Here is a 21,150-nt window from a genome sequence, read left to right as displayed (position 1 = left end):
AGCCTGTCTCCTCCTTTCCGGGGAGCTATCCCAGAGCCCCCGGGGCCTCAGGAAAGGGATCACTCTGCCATCACTACGGCCCCGTGGCCTGATCTCTTTACCTCTGCCTGACGGTGGTTCCCAGGCCTCAAGCCCTGCCATCGACTGGTCTGGCAGCTGTTTTTCTTTCTGCCTCAGTCTTCCGCGCCCTCACTCCACACTCTGTCACAGTGAATCCTGGGCTCCCCCAAATCACAGTTCCTTGTCGGAGGCCTTACAGCAGAAACCAAGAAAAGAAGTGCTGGTCAGTTGAGCTGAGTGGTTGGTGTCCCTAGAGCTGGTGCCTCGCCCCCATGACCCCTGACGCCCCAGGCACCTTCCCTAGGTGCCTGCTCTGTTGGAAGGAAGTCTACTTTTTGTTTTTCCTTTGACTTAAGACAAGACTTATTTAAATACGTTTGTTATGCACAGAGCTGTTTGTCAGATGACACCAGGATTCTCCAAGAGTTAACTGAATCTCACAGCGAGGGGCTGAGGGGGAGGAGCTAGGACCAAGAATAGTTAAGGGAGGGACGCAAGAGAGGTGAGCACAGACCCCAAAACAGGGGCGGAGAAGGCCAGTTAGGGAACAGAGAACAGAGCAAAACTGGAGACACCGTCCGAGTTCCTGCTTTACAGAGGAAGCAGGCCCAGAGGGAGTGGCACGGTGAGACGGCCTGGCCTCCAGGACAGACACCTTGGCCTCCAGCCCGCCCCCTGGCCAGCGCAGCGGGAGCGCGCGCGTGCCTGCAGCCCTGCGGAGGGGTGGCTTCCCTGCAGAGGTTTGGCTCCGACTTTCCTCACCTGACTGGCCCCTTTTCCAAAGCTCCGCAGGCCGCTGGGATATCATCTCCAGCGTGACGGTGGCCCTCCTGCTGCTGCTGGTGCTCACCGTCCTCACGGCCCTGTGCCTCTGCAAAGCCCGAGGAAGAGCCAAGACAGGTAAACCCGCTGCTGGCCCCGAGCAGACCCCCGAGTGCTCCGCCTCGGAGAGGTGCTCCTGAGCCACGAGGCGGACTTGTCCTGCCCGGTTACCTACCAGGAAACAGAGGCCTGCGAGGCCAGTGCCAATTTGCCTAAAACTGGGTATTCCAGTATCCATTTGGGGTCATACATTTTGCCATCTTTTTATAGTTAAGGATTTTAAAACAAACTTATGTAAAAACCTTTCTGGGTCACGGTATTTTTTTTTTTTAATTGTTGCTATCATGTTTAAATACTGTCTTTCTAAAAGCACTTGAAGTACTTTTTGATCTTCCAAGTTTTAAGTGTTTAGCATCGATCACATGTAAATTCTACAGAACTTTGTGCGAGATGATCGGATTAATGCCTTTGGGTGATTCCGCCTCTTTTTTTATTGGCGGGTTTGTTCAGCACGTGGGGCTGTGTGTTTGTTTATGTCACACCCAGCGGGGAGCCTGTGGACACAGGATGGATACAGAGGGCCAGAGTGACATTGGCCCTCGTTGCTTTTGATCTGTCAAGCTATAAAAATACTAAAGTAGTAGTGAATTGTAAAAATGTTTCAAAATGTGTAAAGTCTATTTAGTGGGTCACAGGAATGTTTTTATAAAACAAAATAGAAAAGCTCTGCACATTGGAAGAATAATTTTTCATTGAACTTTAATTCTAGGAGATGCGTGTATGGTAAAAAAAAAAAAAAGTTTTTCTTTGTGGTTCCTGGTCCAAAAAATTTAAAAGACACTATGATATAGTATAAGTTCCTCAGCAAATAGATTATGCTTAAACGTGATGTTTAAATTTGGGAATTTCGGTGACCTAACCTTGATTAAGTTTACTGGTTTGATTTGATTAAACACAGGCAGCCAGTTTTATTTGCTCCTTAGTACTAATGCCCACTTTCTGGGCACTAACCTGTGCTGGCTTCCTGGGCTCTTTCCAGGTAGGATGGTGTCTGCCAGCCAAGCTCAGCCTTCCCCCCATCAGGGTCCCTTCTACCTGGCCAGGACCGCCAGCCCCACCCCGAATTTCCATGAGAGCAATAGAGAGAGGTCCCTCCTCTAAACCTGACTGCTTTTTCCACAGGTAAGGACAAATCCCACCACACCTATGATATTTCTGCGTACGAGAACGTGACCGTTCATAGGAAAGGTGCCTCCACAAGACAGAGGGAATCTCAGCTTTCCTGGGTAACTTTGTTTTCATTATTGTCATTCCTTTTTTAAATCTCCTGGCTTCTCTTTACTCATCATTTCTATTTACTCTGAACCTGGACTCACTTGTGACTCGCCACACCCCTAAATGCCTCATCTATGTGTTATTTCTCCCATTTTCCCCAGTTCAAACCCTTCAGAGAGAGGGAGAAACTAACTGGCCAGTCTCTCTGTGGGAGACAGCTTTTAAGGCTGACTCCTCTGGGAGACTGTGACAGCCTATGGCTCAGGCACCCTCGGTCCATTGTGCTGTGGGGAAGGCATCTCACAGTAGGAAGCGTGGCTTCCGAGGGTGCTCTGTCTTCATGAGCTGGGGACTGGGCTGTTTCCTTTGGGAAGACCTGAGTCTCTTACAATCACAGAATCGCAGAATTGGGAGGATCTAAAGTCCTGTGGTCTAACCCTCCGCAAACGACCTCCCTACACAGTGCTCTTCTAGCTCAAAGCTACTCAAACTTGAGTGCCCACAGAAGTCTCCTGGAGAGCTTGTTACAACAGTTTCCTGGGCCCCACCCCCAGGGACTGTGCAATTTTAACATGTTCCCGCCCCCGCCACGTGATGCTCACCCTCAGACAGCACTCTGTAGTCTTTCGTCTTAGATGTGTTCGGTGATGGTGCCCTTGCTGCCTCTGCCGTCCCCAGAGTTTCTGCAGGATCTGTGTCCTGTCCCACACCTACCCCTGTCCCTGTCTGTGGCCTAGCTCCGGCACCCAGGGGGCACTGACTGTGCCCAGGTGTGATCTGTACAAGGGACATCTGTCTGCCTTTGGTTTCTAGGGCTCCGATCAGCAGACGGGCTCTGGCAAGGACGCTGGGGACATCCACTATGCCTCACTTACCCACCTGAACCGCTTCAGCTCTGAGGACTCCATCTATGTCAACACCCACCCCAGGCCGAAGCCCACACCTGACCCATTTCTGGAATATTCCAGCATCGCTAAAAACAGACCCCAGCACTCCAAGTCAGCTGCCCTGGAAGAGGAGCCCAGGATCTGAAGCACCCGTGTGAGGCACGGGACTGCTCTCCCCGTGATGGGGTGACTTCCTGTGGCTGAGACGGTCCCGTACCAGTGAGGGTTATTCTTTCCTGCGAAGGAGATGAGGAAGGGGGAGCAAAGGAAGGAAAGTCCTTACCAATCCAGAGGGGAGGAGCTTCGAGTTAAGGGTTGCGATGGGCAAGCCGTGGGGACCATGACGGGGTTTCTGGAGACATGCCCGCTCCCCTACACAGGGCCTGGGAGGAGCGTGACTAAGACTGAGTCCATCTAGGCAGGGCCTGGGACCTAGTGCCTCGACTAGCCCAGTCAGTCTTTGCCCCCCTCTCTGACTCTCACTTCCTTCCTGACCAGGGGCTATGAAATCCTTCTGATGGATTATGCAAGTTCCTCTATTGGCGACTGATCCTGTGAGAGTCCCCTTCCTTAACTGTCCTCTCGGAGCCTCAAAGCCAGGCTGGAAAGTTCTATCTCCACTACCCCAGCCCCTCTTCTTCTTGGCTTGATTCTAATCCAGCCTCATGAATGACCCTGCCAGGATGCTGGCAGTGCCTGGCGCTCAGGGATCCCCCTAATCCTTGGCCTTGCCGGGTAGGATGGGGTGGGGGAGCTTGTTCCCTACTGGAGCCCACAAAGCTCCCTCAGAACTGGCTCGGGCTCCTCTGCCTTCCACAGAAACCACAGTCTCTCTGCTAATTGTGTCTCAGTCAAACAGCTGTTGAGAGAGGCTTCCTGCTTTCTCGAAGTACATGTTCACAGGGCCCTTCTGGAGCCAGGGCCCCCGAAGAGTGCCTGTGAACCCTGGGAACTCGAGGCCCCCCGGGGCAGAAGGGTTGTGTCCTGCCACATTATGGGGAAGATGGCTTGGAGTAGCAGATCCACCACGTCTCAAAGGTGACATTGAAGGTCATAGAATCCAACTTCCAACGAAAGGACGGAACCCCTCTGTGGAATCCCAGTGCATCCTGTGCTCTCCGCTGCCATCTCTCTGAGGCCTGGGAACTCACCGCCTTCTGCTCGGCCGGCTTGTTTGTGCCTGTTTCCGTTAGGCAGGACCTTGCTTGCCTTCAGTCCTGATGGGACCTCTGTCCACAGGATGGGACCTGAGGCTTAGGCTGTGTCATGGCCGGAAAGCGACAGAAGGGTGGGAGAGAAGGGGCCTACGGTTTGAGGCCTGCAGGCTGGTGTGGGAGGGTGAGGTCCTCTTCCTCCTGGAGGAAGGTGGCTTAAGTGCCTGTCACTGGTGACGTCTCTGCTGACATCACCCGTCTCCCTGGTTCCCAGCACTGAGGATGTGGTCCCTCGCCAGTCTGGTTCCATGGAAGTGTGATCATGCAGACCTGCAGGGCCAGGCACTGCGGTGAAGGGGGCGGGGAGCAAGGAGAGGACCGGATGTTCTGAGCATCACCTCGGCTCCTCAGGTCTCAGCGCTGTCCTTCCCGCCCGAGTCCTTCCCCTGCAGCCCAGATCTGACTGCTAGAGGTGGGCCATTGGTGTACCCTGGCCTTCCACCTGACCCCACCTTGCTTTGGAAGGTCATTGACGATGATGTGCACCCTGGTGACTTCTGGTCCTTCACAGTCCAAGCTCCTGGCTGTGCCTCCGCTCTTGGTCTCTGTTTTAGGCTACAGACCCGCGGAGAAAACCCCTCTTCTCACGGTCTCCCTGACATGGGCTTCTTGCTGGCATTGCTCTGGCTGAAGCATTAGGACCCATCTAAGGGTCAGGTTCCTCACAAACTACCAAAACTCAGAGGGTTGCTCAGACTGGAGCTCCCGGAGTTACATTCATTAGACAACTACTCCTGGGGCTTGTCTACCACCAGGCACTGCCCAGGATTGGGGATACAGAGACGAATCCTCGTAAGCCAACATTTGTGGAGTCCTTCTTACGGGCCACATTCCTCCACATGCATTAACAACTTGAACAACCCTCTAAGGCACAGGTGGCAAACACGAGGCCCGCGGGCCAAGTCTGGCCCTCCACCTCGTTTTATCTGGCCTGGTGCCTTGTTTCCACCCAGCGACAGCACTGAGCTCCTTGCCCCCCAGTTAAAAAGTAGTTATATTTATACAGCCCTAAAATTATATTCGGCCCTTTGATGGCAACCATGCGAGGCTGATGTGGCCTCTGGTGAAAATGAGTTTGACACCCCTGCTCTAAGGTAAGTACTTTCTCCCATTTTACAGATGGAGAAATTGAGGCATAGGGAGATTAGGTAATTTCCCAAAGTCACACAGCTAGTAAATGGTAGATCCTAGATCCTGAAGTTTTAACCACAATGCTTCTAGGTCCCTGTTCCTCTGAAGAATTCGTTGGGGTGTGTGTTCACACACGTGTACACAGTGTGGGTAGACTTGAAAACATAATGACAGTACAAAGCAATCGTGGCTACAGCTGGAGGAATGCTGAAGGCGCTAGGGGCAGATGTTGGGGCTGTGACCTTCTCTGATGGAAGCTGCCGGGGACCCAGAGGGGGATAGCAGGAGTGTGGCTGACCCAGCTGGGAAGTCAAGGGGAGAGATTCCCTATTAGTCAGTGGCCTCACACAAGAGAACTTTGGTTTCTCCTGCCCACCCTGCCCCAGAGGGAGGGCATAAGTACCTATCCATATGGGGAAAAATTAGATTCCTGCCTATGTCTTACACAAAGATCAACTCCAACTGCGTTATACACCCTAATGTCATTAGCCTTTAGAGCACAGGAAGATTTCTTCAGCAAGACATCAAAAGCACAAACCATAAAGGGAAAATGTAGTGTATTTGACTATGTTAATATGAAACACTTGAGTACAAAAGAAGACACTGGAAATAAAGGGAAGGGTGAGCCACAGACAGGGAGACAGCATTGGCAATGCATATAACTGATAAAGGGTTAGAAGCCAGAATTTATAAGTCAATTAAAAGGCCAAGCCATTTTTAGTTGGCAAATTATGGGTAAAAAATTCACAAACAAGAAAATTAAACAAGCGCACATAAGTAATGTTCAATTTCACCATTGTTTGAAGACATTCAAATCTCAACCAAATATGTTCATACCCAGCATAGTAGTAAGGGACTCCAAATATGTCTGTAATGTTTTATTTAAACATGTATATAGGGGTAGGCAAAAGTAGATTACAGTTGTTCGTATGGAAAATAACACAATAACAAATAATAATACAAGAATAAACTCTTCTGCTACTCACAACTCTAAACCAACTTTTGCCTGCCTGTTTTCAAAGTTAGATAACCTCAAATTTTCTAGTTCTGAATCACAGGAAAAAAAATCTAGTTCTGTGAATGAATGTGGGCACTTTGTATGGCACCTTCTCTAAAAATGCATGTAAAACCACTGGGCGCCTGTCGCACTAGAGACCCACGTAACAGAGGAGACAGCAGGAGAGCGCTGAAACACGGCCCGATCCACCTGCTGCTGTGGAGTGAGTGTGCCGTAAACCTCCGCCGAGTACAGCGTAAGAGACAACACAAGCTTTTCATTTCCTAGACCCAAACTACTTTTTCCTCTCTTTCTTTTCTTCATTTTCAAATAGAGCAAAATATTTAGATTTGACAAAGTCGGCTGATAAGTGTGAGAGTTAGGTACATTATTCTCTATACTTTTCTGAATGCTTAATGTATTTCTGAATTTTTAAAAAATAGCTTTTGCAAAAGGCCAAGCGAGAGCTGATGTGAAAATAGCCCAGGATGCTGGCCTAGAGAAGAGGGCCGGGGGCACCACTCAGCTTGAGGGGAGAGCTGGAGCTGGGAGGGCAGCCGAGGACTGGGGATGGATGTGCGGGACCGAGCAGGGGAGGGTCATGGCCCCCGTGTGGTGTGGAAGGTGAGTGAGAGGGAGCAACTGAGGAGCACACAGCGATGACTAGCCAGTCTGGCTGGGAGAGGCCTAGTGTTCAGTGACAGGGCAGTTAGAAGAGAGAGCCAGTTTGGGGAGGAAGTTATAAGATAGTGAGTTTAGGTTTAGAAGTATTTAAAATGGGACAGCTAAGCTTAAGCAGCTAGAGATGAGAGTCTGGAGTTGAAGAGAGAGATCAGGAGTTAGGGTCACTTGCTGTCCTGGAGAAGCGTGGCCAGAAGAACTCTGACTCTTGGGATATAGTTTTGTTCAGGTGATGAGGGAAAGACAAGGATTCAAGGAAAAAGAGAAGAAGCAACCGTAGAAGTAGGAGAAATACTACTATTTCACCATGCATCAGTCAGGGTAAGCTGACTGCTGTAACAAAAAATCAAACCCACAAAAAGTTTATTTCCCACTCCTGTCACAGCACAGCGCAGGCTCGTGAGGGAGCTCTGCTCCACACGGGCACTCAGGGACTCAGGTTCTTTTCACCTAGTCACGCTCTAATGTCTCAGAGCCCTCAACTGGATCCTCAGCATCTGGGCAGTAACTGAGAGAAGCGGGGGAGAGAGAGCCTGGGAGATTGCACAGGAGGCCTCATGGGCCAGGCTTGGAAGGGACAAATGTCATTTCTTCCAGATCTCAGTCACCTGGCCACCTTTAACAGCAACAGAGGCTGGACAATATAGCTGTTTTCTCAGGAGGAAATAGTTCAGTGAACAACCACTTAGTCTCTTCCAAGAGTCAAGACACAATGAAAGAAAAGTTCCTAATGTAAAGTATAAATCTTAAGGTAGGAGTGTGGCTGACTTCTCAGAGTCCGCGATTTGGGCTGTCTTCTCTTTCCTAACTTCTACCACCTCTTCTCCTGCTTGACCTTCTTTCTTCCCCAAATCCTTACTGGATTTCTCAGAACAAGCCCCTTGGTCCATCCACTGCACCCGTGACATGTGTACCCAAGACACAAGCTGGACTTCGTAACACCCTTGTCTTTTGAAGAGTCTCATTTGAGGACACCCAGGCTGCAGTCAACCACAAATCATCAGAATAATCTGAAACTTTACTCTGTTCCTTGAGGAAACACACACACACACACACACACACACACGAGCACACACGAGCACATTTTCAAGCCCATGTTTAGCTTGCTGTCAATACCTGGTGGCTACCTTCTCACATCTCCCCATCTAGTCTTACCTTGAGGCAGTTTTCCTGGGTCTTCAATCCTTTGCCCACCTGCTGGTGGTCTTAGGTGTCTGCACTGATGTCGTGTCTCCTTGGGCCAAAAACTTAGAGATCAGCAAGCTGGGCCTGAGGCTGGAGAAAGTGTGGATCCCCCATATCTCTCTGGCCCCTGATATTTTAGTCTTGTCTTTTAGGACTTGGGGTGTTTGAGTTTGTAGGGGTAGTTTGGAGATGTGGGGCAGGAGACTGACCACAGGCAGGTCCTGCTATGTGACAATGGCCTTGGAACACAAACGCAGAGAATCACAAGCTGAAACTTACTACAGCTTTTGAAGTATTTAAATTTGATCCCCAAATGCTCCACAAATCATCAGCATTTTAAAGAGACACCAGTAAGCATCATGTGAAAATAACCCATGCTAGTAATCTATTTTCTTCAAATATTTGAATATAAAGAAAACTAAGTTATGGTTATCACAATTTGCAAGAGTCAACTCTTAGAAACTCTCTTAACATCCATTTATAGGAGGCTGATTAAATAGATTATGCTATATCCACACCAAGGAATATTATGTAGACCTTATAAAAAGGAAGTTAAACTATACCTGTTGATAGGGAAAGATATATTAAATGAAAAAATACAAGCCACAAAATAATATATCCAGCATGGGCTCATTTGTGCCGGTGTCTCTGTGTGCGACCATCGGAAGAAGATTAGATGAGCACACACCGAAGAAACATTACCAGTGATTATCTCCGGGGAGTGGGACTAGCAGAGTAGAGGAAGATTCCACTCAGATCTGAGTCTAACTTCCACCTTGTACCAGCCGTGTGAGCCTGGGTGAGTTCTGTCATTTCTCTGGATCTTAGTTACCTGGAGCAATAATATTACCTATCTTCTAGGTAATGATACAACACAGTTAAAGCGTTTAGAACAAGGTCTAGCACATAGTAAGCACTCAATAAATGCTTGTGTTTCTTAAGAGGTTGAATTAGGGACAACTTTCACCTTATTAGAGTAAATTAGTATATATTTTTTCACATAAAAATGAATTCAATATCATTTTTAAAAGATGTTTTAAATGTTGTACACATTATACATAGTTATTCTTATAATAGACATAATCCCCCTGTCAAGTTGCGCCCCACCTGAGGGTGGCAGGTAATCCTGGGGAAAATTGCCCGTGGCTTGAAGGTAGGATGTTCCAGCTGCCGAGTGACCGCTGATAACATTCATGTATGCCATCTACTTAATAAAGTGCTGTTATCGCTTGAGTTTTATTTCAACACGAGGTCTGTAAGAACCTATATTTTGCACCCAATAATTTGTCTCTAGGACTATGTTTGTCTTCTACTCTAATCTAGCCACAAATAACGACCCCAGAGCTTCCAGATGACACCTCGAAGTTTCAAAGGGTTTCGTGGTCAGAGGATGTCAGAAAGGGCTGAGCTGAATGCACATTAGTCTCAGGATTTATTACTTTGATGATCCCTGATTGCCCCACCTGGGGTGCTCGGGGTGCAGGGGAAAGAACTGTGGCCTCACTCAGGCAAGGGCATTACAGGGGAAACAGCGCCACCCAGTGGTGCCCTCTCAGTGCCGGAGTGGGAATCATCCTCTTCCTGCAGAAATTTTTCGTTCACTTTTAAGGCATTATGTTCCCAGCCATGACAAGACCAACCTTCACTGTGCAAATTCTTGGGTCAAAGCCTGGATCCCCAATCTACCCGGATGGACATCCTGACTTCTCAATTTATATTCATATTAGATGCCCAAATGTGCCTTTTTGACTGAGGTGGCCAGATATGTCCCAAATGGTCTCTGATGATTCATCTGATGGCCTCCCTCTACCCCCAAACCCACAGAATTGACTTCTTAGGTGCTGTGGACTCACTGTAGCCAGATACTGCCAGTCCAGCAACAAAGAGGCAGTAGTGACTCTTCTGCTTACTGTGCCTTCCTCACACCTCGCGTGGTGCCTGGCACATGGCGAGTGTTTGGAAAACACATGTGGAATAAATGACTGTGCCCCTGGGAAGAGTGCTTCTGGCTTTCCTGTTCCCTTCTAGAAGAGTAAGAAGAATGCCAAAAGGAAAGGTTTACTGCAGGCCAAGTTCTCTTCCAGGAATAGATGTACACAAGAGGGTTCACTTACCAATCATTTGTAACAAAGTTCTTTACAGAGCAGCGGGCAAGGATAAGGGAACCAGTGAGCGGTGCTGGTGCGTAGAGACAGGGAGCTGCTAACACCCCAGGCTGGAACAAAGAGGGGGAGAGAACAGTGTCACTGTCGCTGTGGGCAAGGGGCCACCTGCAGGAGCTGTGGCTGCAGAGGAAAGCAGCCACGGTCTGAGCTCTTGCCAATATCCCCCTGTGGTTAGACTGAGCAGGAAGCCCATGGCTGTGGGCCTGGGTCTTGGAGACCAGAAGAGCCATTCTCCTGGGGACAGAGCAGGACTGAGCAGGGAGAGCATGGGCCGGGGTGGGCAGCAGTGGAGGATGACCAAGCACAGTGGTTAAGGATGTCACAGGCAGCAGAAAAGCCAAGGAGAGGAGGGCTGGAAGGAGGCCCCGGTGACTTCTCAGACTCAAAGGAGCAGCTGAGTGTGAATAGCAAAGCTGTCCCTCAAAAGTAAAACAAACAAACAAATAAAAAATAACATGATAAAGAAAGGGCAGCAACCGAAGGGGACATGCAGACAACTGAGGGGTTTTCAGAACAGGCTAGACTGTGCCCATGTGAATATGGAGGGAAAGGTGCTGGGCAGGGAGGTGTTTGAAGAGGACAAGAGAGGCTGTAGGTTAGAACATTCCTAGGGAGTATTGAGAGAGAGAGAGATCATCTTGGAAAAGGAAATGAAATTTGAGGATGAAGATAAGCAGGAGGAAGAAAGATTTTTGAGAAAAACATATTAAAGAGGGAAAAAAAATAACACTAGTTACTTTTTTCGAACACTTAACAATGCACAATAACTTTAAACACCCAGAGAGGGAAGCCAGACTAGAGAGTTAAGACACTTGCCCGAGGCCACATAGCTGGTAACTAACAGAGCTAGGTTTGAGCACAGATTTGGAATGGCCCGCAGTCTCTGTGCTTAACCCCTACTCTGCAGTTCCAGTTTCTGTCCCACCCGGCCTTCCAGTCCCCACAGTGTGACCCCAGGTTAGACATTTCCCCCAGCCTCAGCCAGAATGTGGACCAGTCCTGATCCAATCAGGCAGCAGGTGAGCGTCCCTGCGCTTGCGTCTCAGCCCTATGGTGCCTAGGATGACTTGTACGGCATTCAGTGCCTGGGTCCCTGCCTCCGTCACTCACCTCCTGAGAGATGCCCTGCTCTGAAAAGAGGAGCCATTGGCTTTAGACAAGGGCTGAGACCCTCAATTAGAAAACATAAGATGCCAAGAATGGGGAAATTGTCTCAGCTGGAAGTGCCAGAGAGGGATGGTACAAATATAAGGAGAGAAAGGGAGAGGGCCAAGTTTGTGAAGGATCAGAGGTGAGGTTGGGGCTTGAAGGCAGGGGTTTGGATCCAGGAAGGTTAGATCAAGTAAAACCAAGACCAAAACCAAAGAGGGAACTGAGAAAGGGAAGTCTTCAGTGGCTGCTTATCAGAAAATGACATTTGTGGGCTCTGATGTTTGAGGTCGGTGGCCAAAGGTCGGTGGGCACCACCAACTACTCTCTCAAGTCCACTTCTCAGGGAGGGCTGGTAGGGGCTTCCCCAGGCTGGGCTGTTGGGGTGCCCTGGTAGTTTGAGTGGTTCCCGTGCCATCTGTTCCAACTGCACCCCTCCCGGAGGCCAGTTCAGGCCTGAGTGCTGGCCATGGTTCTGACCAGACTCTGGTTCTTCTCCAGCCGCTCAAGTCAGCTAGACTGCGAATGAGAGGATGATGGAGGATCTGGAAGAAGGCGAAGATTCTCACATATATTCTTAGGGAAGGAGGAGGTGGATAGAAGTGTGTGTTTGAGGAGGGTGACGATTTTGAACAGCTGCTATAGGAAGTCTACTAGACAACCTGCAGGCATTCTGAAAGGCAGCTGTGAAGTTTCAGCCAGCGCTAGACATCTGGGGTGATTTGTGTGTCCAGTCGGGCATGCTCCTGGTTCTGTGGCTTCCTCAGCAATGGTCAACATCATATCTAGGAATACTGGATCTCCTAGAGACCTGAGATGCTGACCACAGTGACTAGCACATTCATAGTGGTTAAATGCATGCATTCGTGAATGATGACGTTCAGATATAATGACAGAGGGAAAGAGATCTCCATGTCCAAATGTGAGGTGTCTTAGAACTCAGATTTAGCAAAGAGAAAGGAAGGACCCTGTGCTTGGGAGTGGGTGGAGCGTAAGTGTTCTTGTGCTTGGATAAGAGGATCAGGGAGTTGAACTACATTAGCACAAGCTAGAAGATGAGAACATTTGAAATGCACGTGCTGGGAGGAATTAGTAAAGATTTCTGGGTGCCTGCCCTTTGACATAAGGTTTGAAGGAAGAAAAAGGACCCTTTCTTCAGGTAGAAATGAAGTGAGAAGGGGTCAGAATGGAGCGTAAATGGCCCAGAAAGTAAGATAAAGATTCATGGGACTTTTCAGCTCCGTTCCTGTCTAAGAGGCAGACAGCTAGACACATTTAAAATTGCAGTAAAATCATGAAATACTTAGGTAGGACTGCAACAAAATATGCATCAGATCTGTATAGTGAAAACTATAAGACATTGGTGACAGAAACCATAGAACAAATAAATAAATAAGTGAAGAGCTAACCTGTGTCCTTGGATTGGAAGACTCAATAGTGTTAAGATGTCCAGTCCCCCCACCCCCAGCTGAGCTATGGATCCAATGTAATCCCAAACAAAAGCCCAACAGGCTCCTTTCTTGGTGGGGGTTGGGGGGTGGGAGGGAGGAAATGACAAACTAGTTCTAAAATTTCCATGGCAAAGCAAAGGAACTAGGATAGTCAAAACCATTTTGAAAAAGAATAACACAGTTGGATTCCCACAAACATCACGACGATTTAAAGACTCGTCGTGAAACCACAGTGAGCAGTCAAGACGGTGTGATGTTTGTGAAAAGGTAGACACACAGACCAACGGGACAAGGTGGATGGTCAAGAAACAGACCCACCTGTCCATCAGTGTGCAACAAAGGTACTAAGGCAACTCGAGGGAGAAAGGGTAGTCTTCTCAACAGATGATGCTGGTAGATCGGATATCCATAGGCAAAAAAAAAAAAAAAAAAGAACCACAAGTCCTATTTTGTACCAAATGCAAAATGAACTTGAAATGGATCATAGACCAAAATGTAAAGCCTAAAACTATAAAACTTCTAACAGAAAACATAGGAGAAAGTCTTTGTGACTTTCATGTAGGCAAACTTTTCTTAATAGAATACCAAAAGCACAAATTATTAACAAAAAAATCAGTAAATGAACTTTATCAGCATTAAATCTTCTACCCTCTGGAAGACACCATTGAGGAAATGATCAAACAACCTTGAGACTGGAAAAATACTTGCAAACCACATATCTGATAAAGGATCATATCCAGAATATATCCAGAATTCTCATAACTAAATAATAATGATAATAATAAACCATTAAAATGGACAAAAAATTTGAACATTGCCAAAGGAGATATACAAATGGCAAATAAACAATGAAAGATGTTCAACATTGTTAGGCATTAGGAAAATACAAATTAAAGCCATAATGAGATATCATTGTAAGCCGATTAAAATGACTGAAAAAGAAACTTGACGATATCAAGTCTTGACAAGGATGCAAAAATGGTGCCATCACTTCGCAAAAACAGTGCATCTGCTTCAGTTAAAGTTAAACATACGCTTACCACCTGATCTAGCACTCCCCCTGGTTGGATTTTATCTGAGAGAAATGAAAACCTACGTCCACACAGAATATATGTATGTCAGTGTGTGCAGTGGTTTATTCATCGTTGCCCAAACTGGAAACAGCTCAAACGCTCATCCGGAGATGAATGGGGTGCAGCCACGCGTGGAATACTCCTCAACAATGAAAAGAAATGAATCACTGGGAAGCGCAACGTTGTGCATGCTGCATGTACCATGACACGTGAAAAAAGCCAGACTCAAAGGGTGCCTGCCATGTCATTTCACGTATATGACATTCTACAAGGGCAGGACGCTCTAGGGACAAAAGTCAGATCAGTGGCTGCCGGGGCCTGGGTTGGGCAAAAGGGGTATGATGGAGTGTTTTTTGGCTGATAGAAATGCTCTATATTTTGATTACAGTGGTTGATATGTAGATGTATGAATTTGTCAGAATTCATAGACCTGGACACCCTAGTGGGGTGAATTTTTCTGTATTAAATTATATGCCAATGATCCCAACTTTAAAGACCATAGAAGAATCTGATACAGTGCTCTTCTGGTGGCCTCAGAGCTGCATGCCCCAGGCCCCAGGTCAAGCCTGGGCAGCTGGCTCTGTAAGTGAAGGACGATCCTATGTTCATCATTAACTACCCATCTCCACGCACATTCCCTGCCCATATGGTGTACGCGTAGTAAGTATGGATGAATAAAGGAATGAAAGGAAAGCTCAGACTGCCTGCAGGAAATGGAAGTAGGCCCTGGTGATCTGCAGGCCGCAGTGGTCTCTTCCAGCCTGTCCTGCTACTTCTGCCGGCCCAGCTCAACTTCCTGCCCCTGGGCATTGCTTTGGTTCCCCCACCCCGTATTGACTCACGTGGCCATTTCACACCTTTGTACCTTTGCACATGCAGGTCCCTGGGACTGGATCACCCTTCATAGGACCTGCACCTGTGGAAAAAGCACCTCTCATCCCCCAGGTCTCTGCCCTGACCGGTGTGGCTCAATTGATTGGGCATCATTCCACAAAGGGAAAGGTCACTGTTCTTTTGCCAGTCAAGGCACATGTCTAGGTTGTGGGTTCCATCCCTGGTTGGGCTTGTGCAAGAGACAACCTATTGATGTTTCTCTCCTTCTCTTTCTCTCTCCCTTTCTCCCTCCCTTCCCCTTTCTCTAAGAAGAGAGAGAGAGAGAGAGAGAGAGAGAGAGAGAGAAAGAGAGAGAGAGAGAAAGGAAAAGAAAGAAAGAAAGAAAGAAAGAAAGAAAGAAAGAAAGAAAGAAAGAAAGAAAGAAAGAAAGAAAGAAAGAAAATGTCATATCCTGTCTTGTTCCATAGGATGATGGGGAGCTGAAGGGGAGTGTGTGTGCACAATATAATGGTCGTGTGAGCATATGCCCACAGGAGGCGCCTGGCTGGGCAAAGGAGGCTAAACTTGGGCAGGAGATTCCAGGGGTCAGAGAGAGTTCTCCCTCCCGCAGACAGACCATTATTTCTTTCCCTGCTTGCCAGGATACAGTACTAGCAATTTTGTTGAATGCTCACTGTGTGCCAGGTCCTGTTCTGAAGCACTTTGCCTATAGAAATCTGTGTTATCCTCACAATAACCCCAGACACTATTCTTATTCCCATTTGACAGAGATAGGAACTGAGACAGAGAGACCATGGATGTGTGGCTGCACACACAGGAGGTGAGTCAGAAGGGACTTGAAGTCACAAAGTCAGCTCCAGAGCTGTGTTTTTTTTTTACCGCTGCCACACTCCAGGGATGCCATCCCAGAGGGTGACGGTTCTGGCTTCGTCCAAGAAGAGAAACGGTCCTGCACCCCCTGCAAGGCTGGAACCAGAGAATGGCAGGCAGTGCCTGGAGGAGGGTGTGAGCCCGGTGGGGAGGGCAGTGATCCTTTTAGCTTCTGCAGCCTCCAGCCCTGACCAGCCCCAGCCCTGTGGGGTCACCCTGGGGATGGGGCGGGCAGAGACAAAGGGCTGGCCTCTCTGAGGTCTGAGATCCTCAGCCTCCTGCTTCGAGCCTGCAAAGGCTAGCTAGCTCCACTTTTCTCCTCCCTCACCCTGCAGCCCCTCCCTGAATCATAAAGCCAGACCCCGGACTGACTGTTGCTCAATCCCCAGGAGCTGGTTCCTGTGGGCAGTGCCTGACGTCCCTGACCCTCTCCTTTCTGCAATTCAAGGGAAAGACGAGATCTTGCACAAGGCACCCTGCGTCTGCTCTCTGCAAGAGAGGGGTGACATGGAGCCTCTCCGGCTGCTCATCCTGCTCTCTATCACAGGTAGGACCCCTCGCTGCTCCTCGGCTGGTAGCTTCTTTCCCTCCCCTCCCTTGAGTATATGGCAGGTGGGTGGTTGGGTGGGGGAGCACTGAGCTGAAGGAGGTTGAAGTCCTCACACATTCTGCACCCCTTTCTTCCCACCTACCCCATATCCTTCCTGTTCTCCTTCTCTCTCTGGGATCAGGGCCCACCGTCACACTCTTTATGCCTGCGCAGGTATGAAGGGCTGGTGGATTCTGGTCACATGGAAAGGGGAAGAGCTTGGTGGTGGTACATCAAACACTAGCGATTAGCTGAGGGAAGTTTGGAGGGTACTGATCAGAGCCCCGAAACTTATGAACAACTTAAGCACAAGACTAGCCCCAGAGGAGTGGCGGAAGAGAGGGAGGAAGGAACCCGGCTGGGAATATATGTTTTGAGTGCCCCCTCCCATGCTTGGAATTTTCCTCAGCTCTGGAGAGGAGGTGAGGGGGCCAAATATTTCTATTATTGAGCTGGGAGAATTGACACCCCCGCTTCTTGCACACAACTGCCTCTTCTCACTGGGGGAAGGGTGCCTTTGCTCCCCCAGAGCAAGACACAAACCTGGGTGAGAGGAGACCCTCCCAATGGAGCCTTTCTCCGCAGGTTCTCAGAGCTGGGGTGGGCTGGAGGAAGGTGGGGGTGTGGCCTGCCTGGAGGCAGAGGAATGGAGGGATGGCTCAGGGAGGGGCCACCACTCACCAGGTCTCTCTGGTTCCAAAAAACAGGCCACCAGCTCCGCAATCCTACCTTTCAAGTTTCTGACCATACCATTGACCATGGGGTGAATGGAGGAGGATCAAGAAAGAGGAAGTTGAGGCAGAGGGCTCTGGATGATTCCCCTGCAGCCCCTGCCCTGGAAGTAGGCTGGTGCTCTAAGTCCATCTCTCCCACCCCAAGGAGGACCCCCAAAATAGCAGCCTCATGTCTCCCCCAAAATAGCTCTGAGACAAGTCCATCCTGAAAGGGGAACAAAGCCACAGAAATAGGGAAGCTGGAAGCTAAAGGTCAGGAAGAGCAGAATGCAAAGCTGGTACCAGCGTGGGCAGCGGCAGGGAAAAAAAACGGGCAGGCAAGAAGGGGCTGCCCAGCCCCTGTGGACTAGCTGCAGGCCTGAGAGGGGCACTAGCTCTTCTCTCTTGAGGTGGGGCGGGGTGAGGAGGTGTCTCATTTCTATGTGATAGGGAGATGTGTGGAATAGAACTGGAGGGAACTTCAAGACCAAGGGTTTTTGGAAACAGGCCCAGAGAGGGTCAGTTTCTTCTTCAGTGATGTTCAGCAAGTCCACCGATGACAGATCGAGACCCAGGACCCGGGTGTCCTGGTTCCCAACTTTCCATACTCACATTATGCCTGGACCGTGCCACCTCTTTCTAACTCCTAGAAGAACCTGAGCTCCTTAAAGGCAGGATTTCTGTCTCTTTTATTCACTGCACACAGTAGGTGTTCAATAAATATTGGGCCAATGAATGAAAGAGTGAATGAATGTCTTCTCCCCAGCATTGTCCCGAGCCCACAATACCACAGTGTTCCAGGGCCTGGCAGGCCGGTCCCTGCGGGTCTCCTGTCCCTACGACTCCTTGAAGCACTGGGGGAGACGCAAAGCCTGGTGCCGCCAGCTGGGTGAAGGGGACTCATGCCAGCGGGTGGTCAGCACCCACAGCTCGTGGCTGCTGTCCTTTGTGAAGAGGCGGAATGGGAGCACGGCCATCACAGATGACACCCTGGGTGGCACCCTCACCATTACACTGAAGAATCTTCAAGCCCACGATGCTGGCCTCTACCAGTGTCAGAGCCTCCGTGGCAGTGAGGCCGACACCCTCAGGAAAGTCCTAGTGGAGGTACTGGCCGGTGAGTGGGCAGCTGGTGGCACCCTGGCCTGCCCTCGGGCTGGGGCTCATATCCTCGGTGTCTGTGTATAGGACTACCCTCTGGCCTTTGGGGACCCTTGGAAAACCCATACTGAAGATCTTGTCCCCGCACTGAGGGCCACTGCGGGTGGTTACGCAGGTAGCTCGCTTTGCAGGGGGCCACAGTCCAACCCTGCTGCCTCTGTCCAGGTGGGGGTCCCTGGGGCAGGGCCGCACCACTTGCAGGAAGGAGATTAGCATGCGGGGCCGTCTGAGCTAGCTTGGTCCTGCTTCCCAAAACAGCTTTATCCCTTTGGCATCAGTTGGGATATGAACACTGTAGGTGGTCTTTGAGCTGTGGGAAGAGATTCATTTATTCTCTCACCCAACCACCCAAGGCACCTACCAACATAAATTAAGCACCAACCAGGTACAGAAAAATGACCCAAGAAAGGCACACTGTCTGTGTCCCTGGGCAACAGGCTTCACCTCTCTGGGACCCTAATTCCCCGTCTAGGAACGAATTGGCCCTGCTAACTCCTCAGGGCTCCTGTGAGGCACACCTGAGATGAGAGGTAAATGTGCTTGGGGGTAAGGGACAGCCCGTGCCCCAGCCTCCTGCTGCTGAACTGCTTGGCATCTTCATTCCAGGCTTGACTGGGTGAGACGGGGGTGGGGGGGGGCGGGGGCAGGGGTCTTCCCACTCCTGAGCTTTGCACAGGGGATGCCCTCCAGGAAAGCCTCTGCCTGTGTCTCCAAAGAGAGATTGTGCCCTAGAGGAGAAGAAATCTGAGGTTACTGTCCTTTTTCTGACTCTCTTTTTCTCCACTTCCTTCCCACAACATGGCGCCTTATGGAAATGTGGCTCCAGGGTAGTATTTGTCTAAGATGGGGAGCTTACTGGGGACTGCCTGCCCTAGACCCCACGCCCCACTTCCACCACCTTGCTCAGTGGAAAGAAGCGTAAGGGGTGAGGAGACACAAATTTTCAGCTCTGTCAGGGTGAGGAGCAGCCGACTCCCTAGAGGGTGACAGAAAAGAATCCGTAGCTGGTGCAGACAGCTTGGTAGTTCACTCAGGACTTCCGAACACACTCGTTATTCCACCTGATCTTCCCAAAGACCCTGTGAGATGGGAGGATGGGAATCGCAGTTTCTGAGCTCCTAGTGGGTGTTAGGCACGTGTACAAAGATGTTCCCACTGAATTTGCAAAGGTGTTATTGAGGAGAGGTTCCTAATCGCCCTACTTTACAAGTGAGGAAACTGAGACTCAGAAAGGTGGACAACTTGTTCCACACAGGGCCAGAGCCCACAGGCCTCCGCCTGCTCAGAGAGGTTCTCCCCGCCTCCGCAGGCTGCCTCGGGGGTGGGGGGGCATCGAAGCTCAGCGACTCTGTCTCCCACAGACCCCCTTGATCGCCAGGACCCCAGGGAGCTCTGGATCCCTAAGGACACCCAGGTGGAGCAGAGCATCTCCAGGTACAGGGACAGGCCTTTCCTAAGACCCCTGGCCGACTTCCACTCTGCAGGTCCCGGGCATGGGGTTGAGACTGCAGGTCCGAGAACTACAAATTCCAAGGCAGTTAGAGCAGGAAAGGGCCTGGAATGATCTTCCAGGTGCATGTTGGCATGACTGTACCAGTTGCTAAAAGGTTGAAAGTCTTTCATAGCCAGTTTGCAGCTCCAAGAGTCCTGAATGGTCAGCCTTCTGCACCTCCCCTGGCAGCCCTGACAACCCCACAATATAGCAACACAATGCGTGTTTTAGTACTTTGGTGCAAAACTGGGATCCCCGGATCTGTTCCTTTGATGGGGCCAGAATCTGTTCTGATTGGTTCATGTCTGTGTACTGTATTAAACATTGTTAGCATGACCATGGAGCTCACATGTTCTCCTTCACGCGCTCACCCCCACCCGCCACTCCATTCTGTCATGTAAGGCAGAAACTGTTCAGCGAGGAAAGGTGGTGTGTTTAAATGCACTCAGCAGGCAGACTCCTGCCTAGAACTTAGGTCTCCCGATACAGGCTTCCCGAAGTCCCAAAGCTCCATACCGGGGATGGTGCTGGGTGGGTGGGGGGTACCCCAAGCTGTGGGAAGATCCTGGTGTCTCCACATCCCTCTCTGGGGCCATCTCGAGTCCTCCCACATGCTCTCCTTGTTTCTCCAAGGAGCCTCTCAGAAGAGGAGATGCCCTTTCCACCCACTTCCAGCCTTTTCCTCCTGGCCTGCATCTTTCTCATCAAGCTTCTAGCAGCCAGTGCCCTCTGGGCTGCGGCCTGGCATGGGCAGAAACGGGGGACATCCCCGGCCAGGGGGCCTGACTGTGGCCATGACCCAGGCTACCAGCTCCAGACTCTGACAGGTGAGCTTGGAGAGAGCACAGTGTGGCTGGGGGTGGACGGGGCAGAGAGGGCGAGGTGGGGCCGAGAGGGGCAGCGTGAGTACTCAGTGTGTTGCAGGGCTGAGAGACACCTGAGAGGAGAGGACCCCACGTGGGACAAGAAGCCCTGAGACGTCTGCACACTTGCTCATCAGCCACCAAGACTCCTGGCTCTGCTTTGGCAAATCTCCACTTTGCCTGTGCTCTGCTTCCCCTGGCCCCAGGTGTGTGTGCGTGCGTGCGCATGGCACGTGTGCCTTGGAGGTGGAAAGACCACCTACCCACTTCTAGACATTGGACATCAACCATTTTCACAAATAAATCAGACTTCATGTTAAATGGATTGTTTTGGGCCATCGTGAAGCTCCTCTCTGTTGCTTCAGTGCTAGGGGAATAAATTTTGATGAGCAAAAAGGTCTGGCTCATTGGAACCTGGGATCTTGGATAGTGTGTCCTTCCGAAGTAGCCAGTCTTTCTGTTCTTCTCTCTCCTTTTCCTAGATCTAATTACCAAGTCCTCTTCCTCCCCTGGAATTTCTCTAGCACCCAGTCTTCCT

The 21,150-nt window shown here is 49.9% G+C and overlaps 1 protein-coding gene and 1 long non-coding RNA gene across 3 annotated transcripts; both read left to right on the top strand.

Annotated features, from left to right (window-relative positions):
* Nucleotides 1–788: 788 nt before the first annotated feature.
* On the top strand, nt 789–6,435 carry LOC112302387 (uncharacterized). Its single transcript, XR_002974553.4, has 3 exons — nt 789–960; nt 2,065–2,168; nt 2,971–6,435. It is a non-coding gene; the product is annotated as an uncharacterized lncRNA (long non-coding RNA).
* Nucleotides 6,436–16,152: 9,717 nt separating this feature from the next.
* Nucleotides 16,153–20,989, top strand: TREM2 (triggering receptor expressed on myeloid cells 2). Of its 2 annotated transcripts, none has more exons than XM_053914021.2 (5): nt 16,153–16,341; nt 17,863–18,213; nt 19,619–19,691; nt 20,383–20,576; nt 20,664–20,989. In XM_053914021.2, exons 1-5 carry the CDS (start codon nt 16,302–16,304, stop codon nt 20,723–20,725), a joined length of 720 nt encoding a protein of 239 aa, XP_053769996.1. In that variant the 5' UTR covers nt 16,153–16,301; the 3' UTR covers nt 20,726–20,989. The 2 variants fall into 2 exon arrangements, with proteins under 2 accessions (XP_053769996.1, XP_024413705.2); XM_024557937.4 differs by having other exon boundaries at nt 16,156–16,341; nt 20,674–20,989.
* The last annotated feature ends 161 nt before the right edge of the window (nt 20,990–21,150 follow it).

The sequence above is a fragment of the Desmodus rotundus genome, chromosome 11 (assembly GCF_022682495.2).
Source record: "Desmodus rotundus isolate HL8 chromosome 11, HLdesRot8A.1, whole genome shotgun sequence".
Lineage (NCBI taxonomy): Eukaryota > Metazoa > Chordata > Mammalia > Chiroptera > Phyllostomidae > Desmodus > Desmodus rotundus.
The sequence above is the reverse complement of the archived record's forward strand: the minus strand, read 5'-3'. Positions and strand labels throughout refer to the sequence as shown.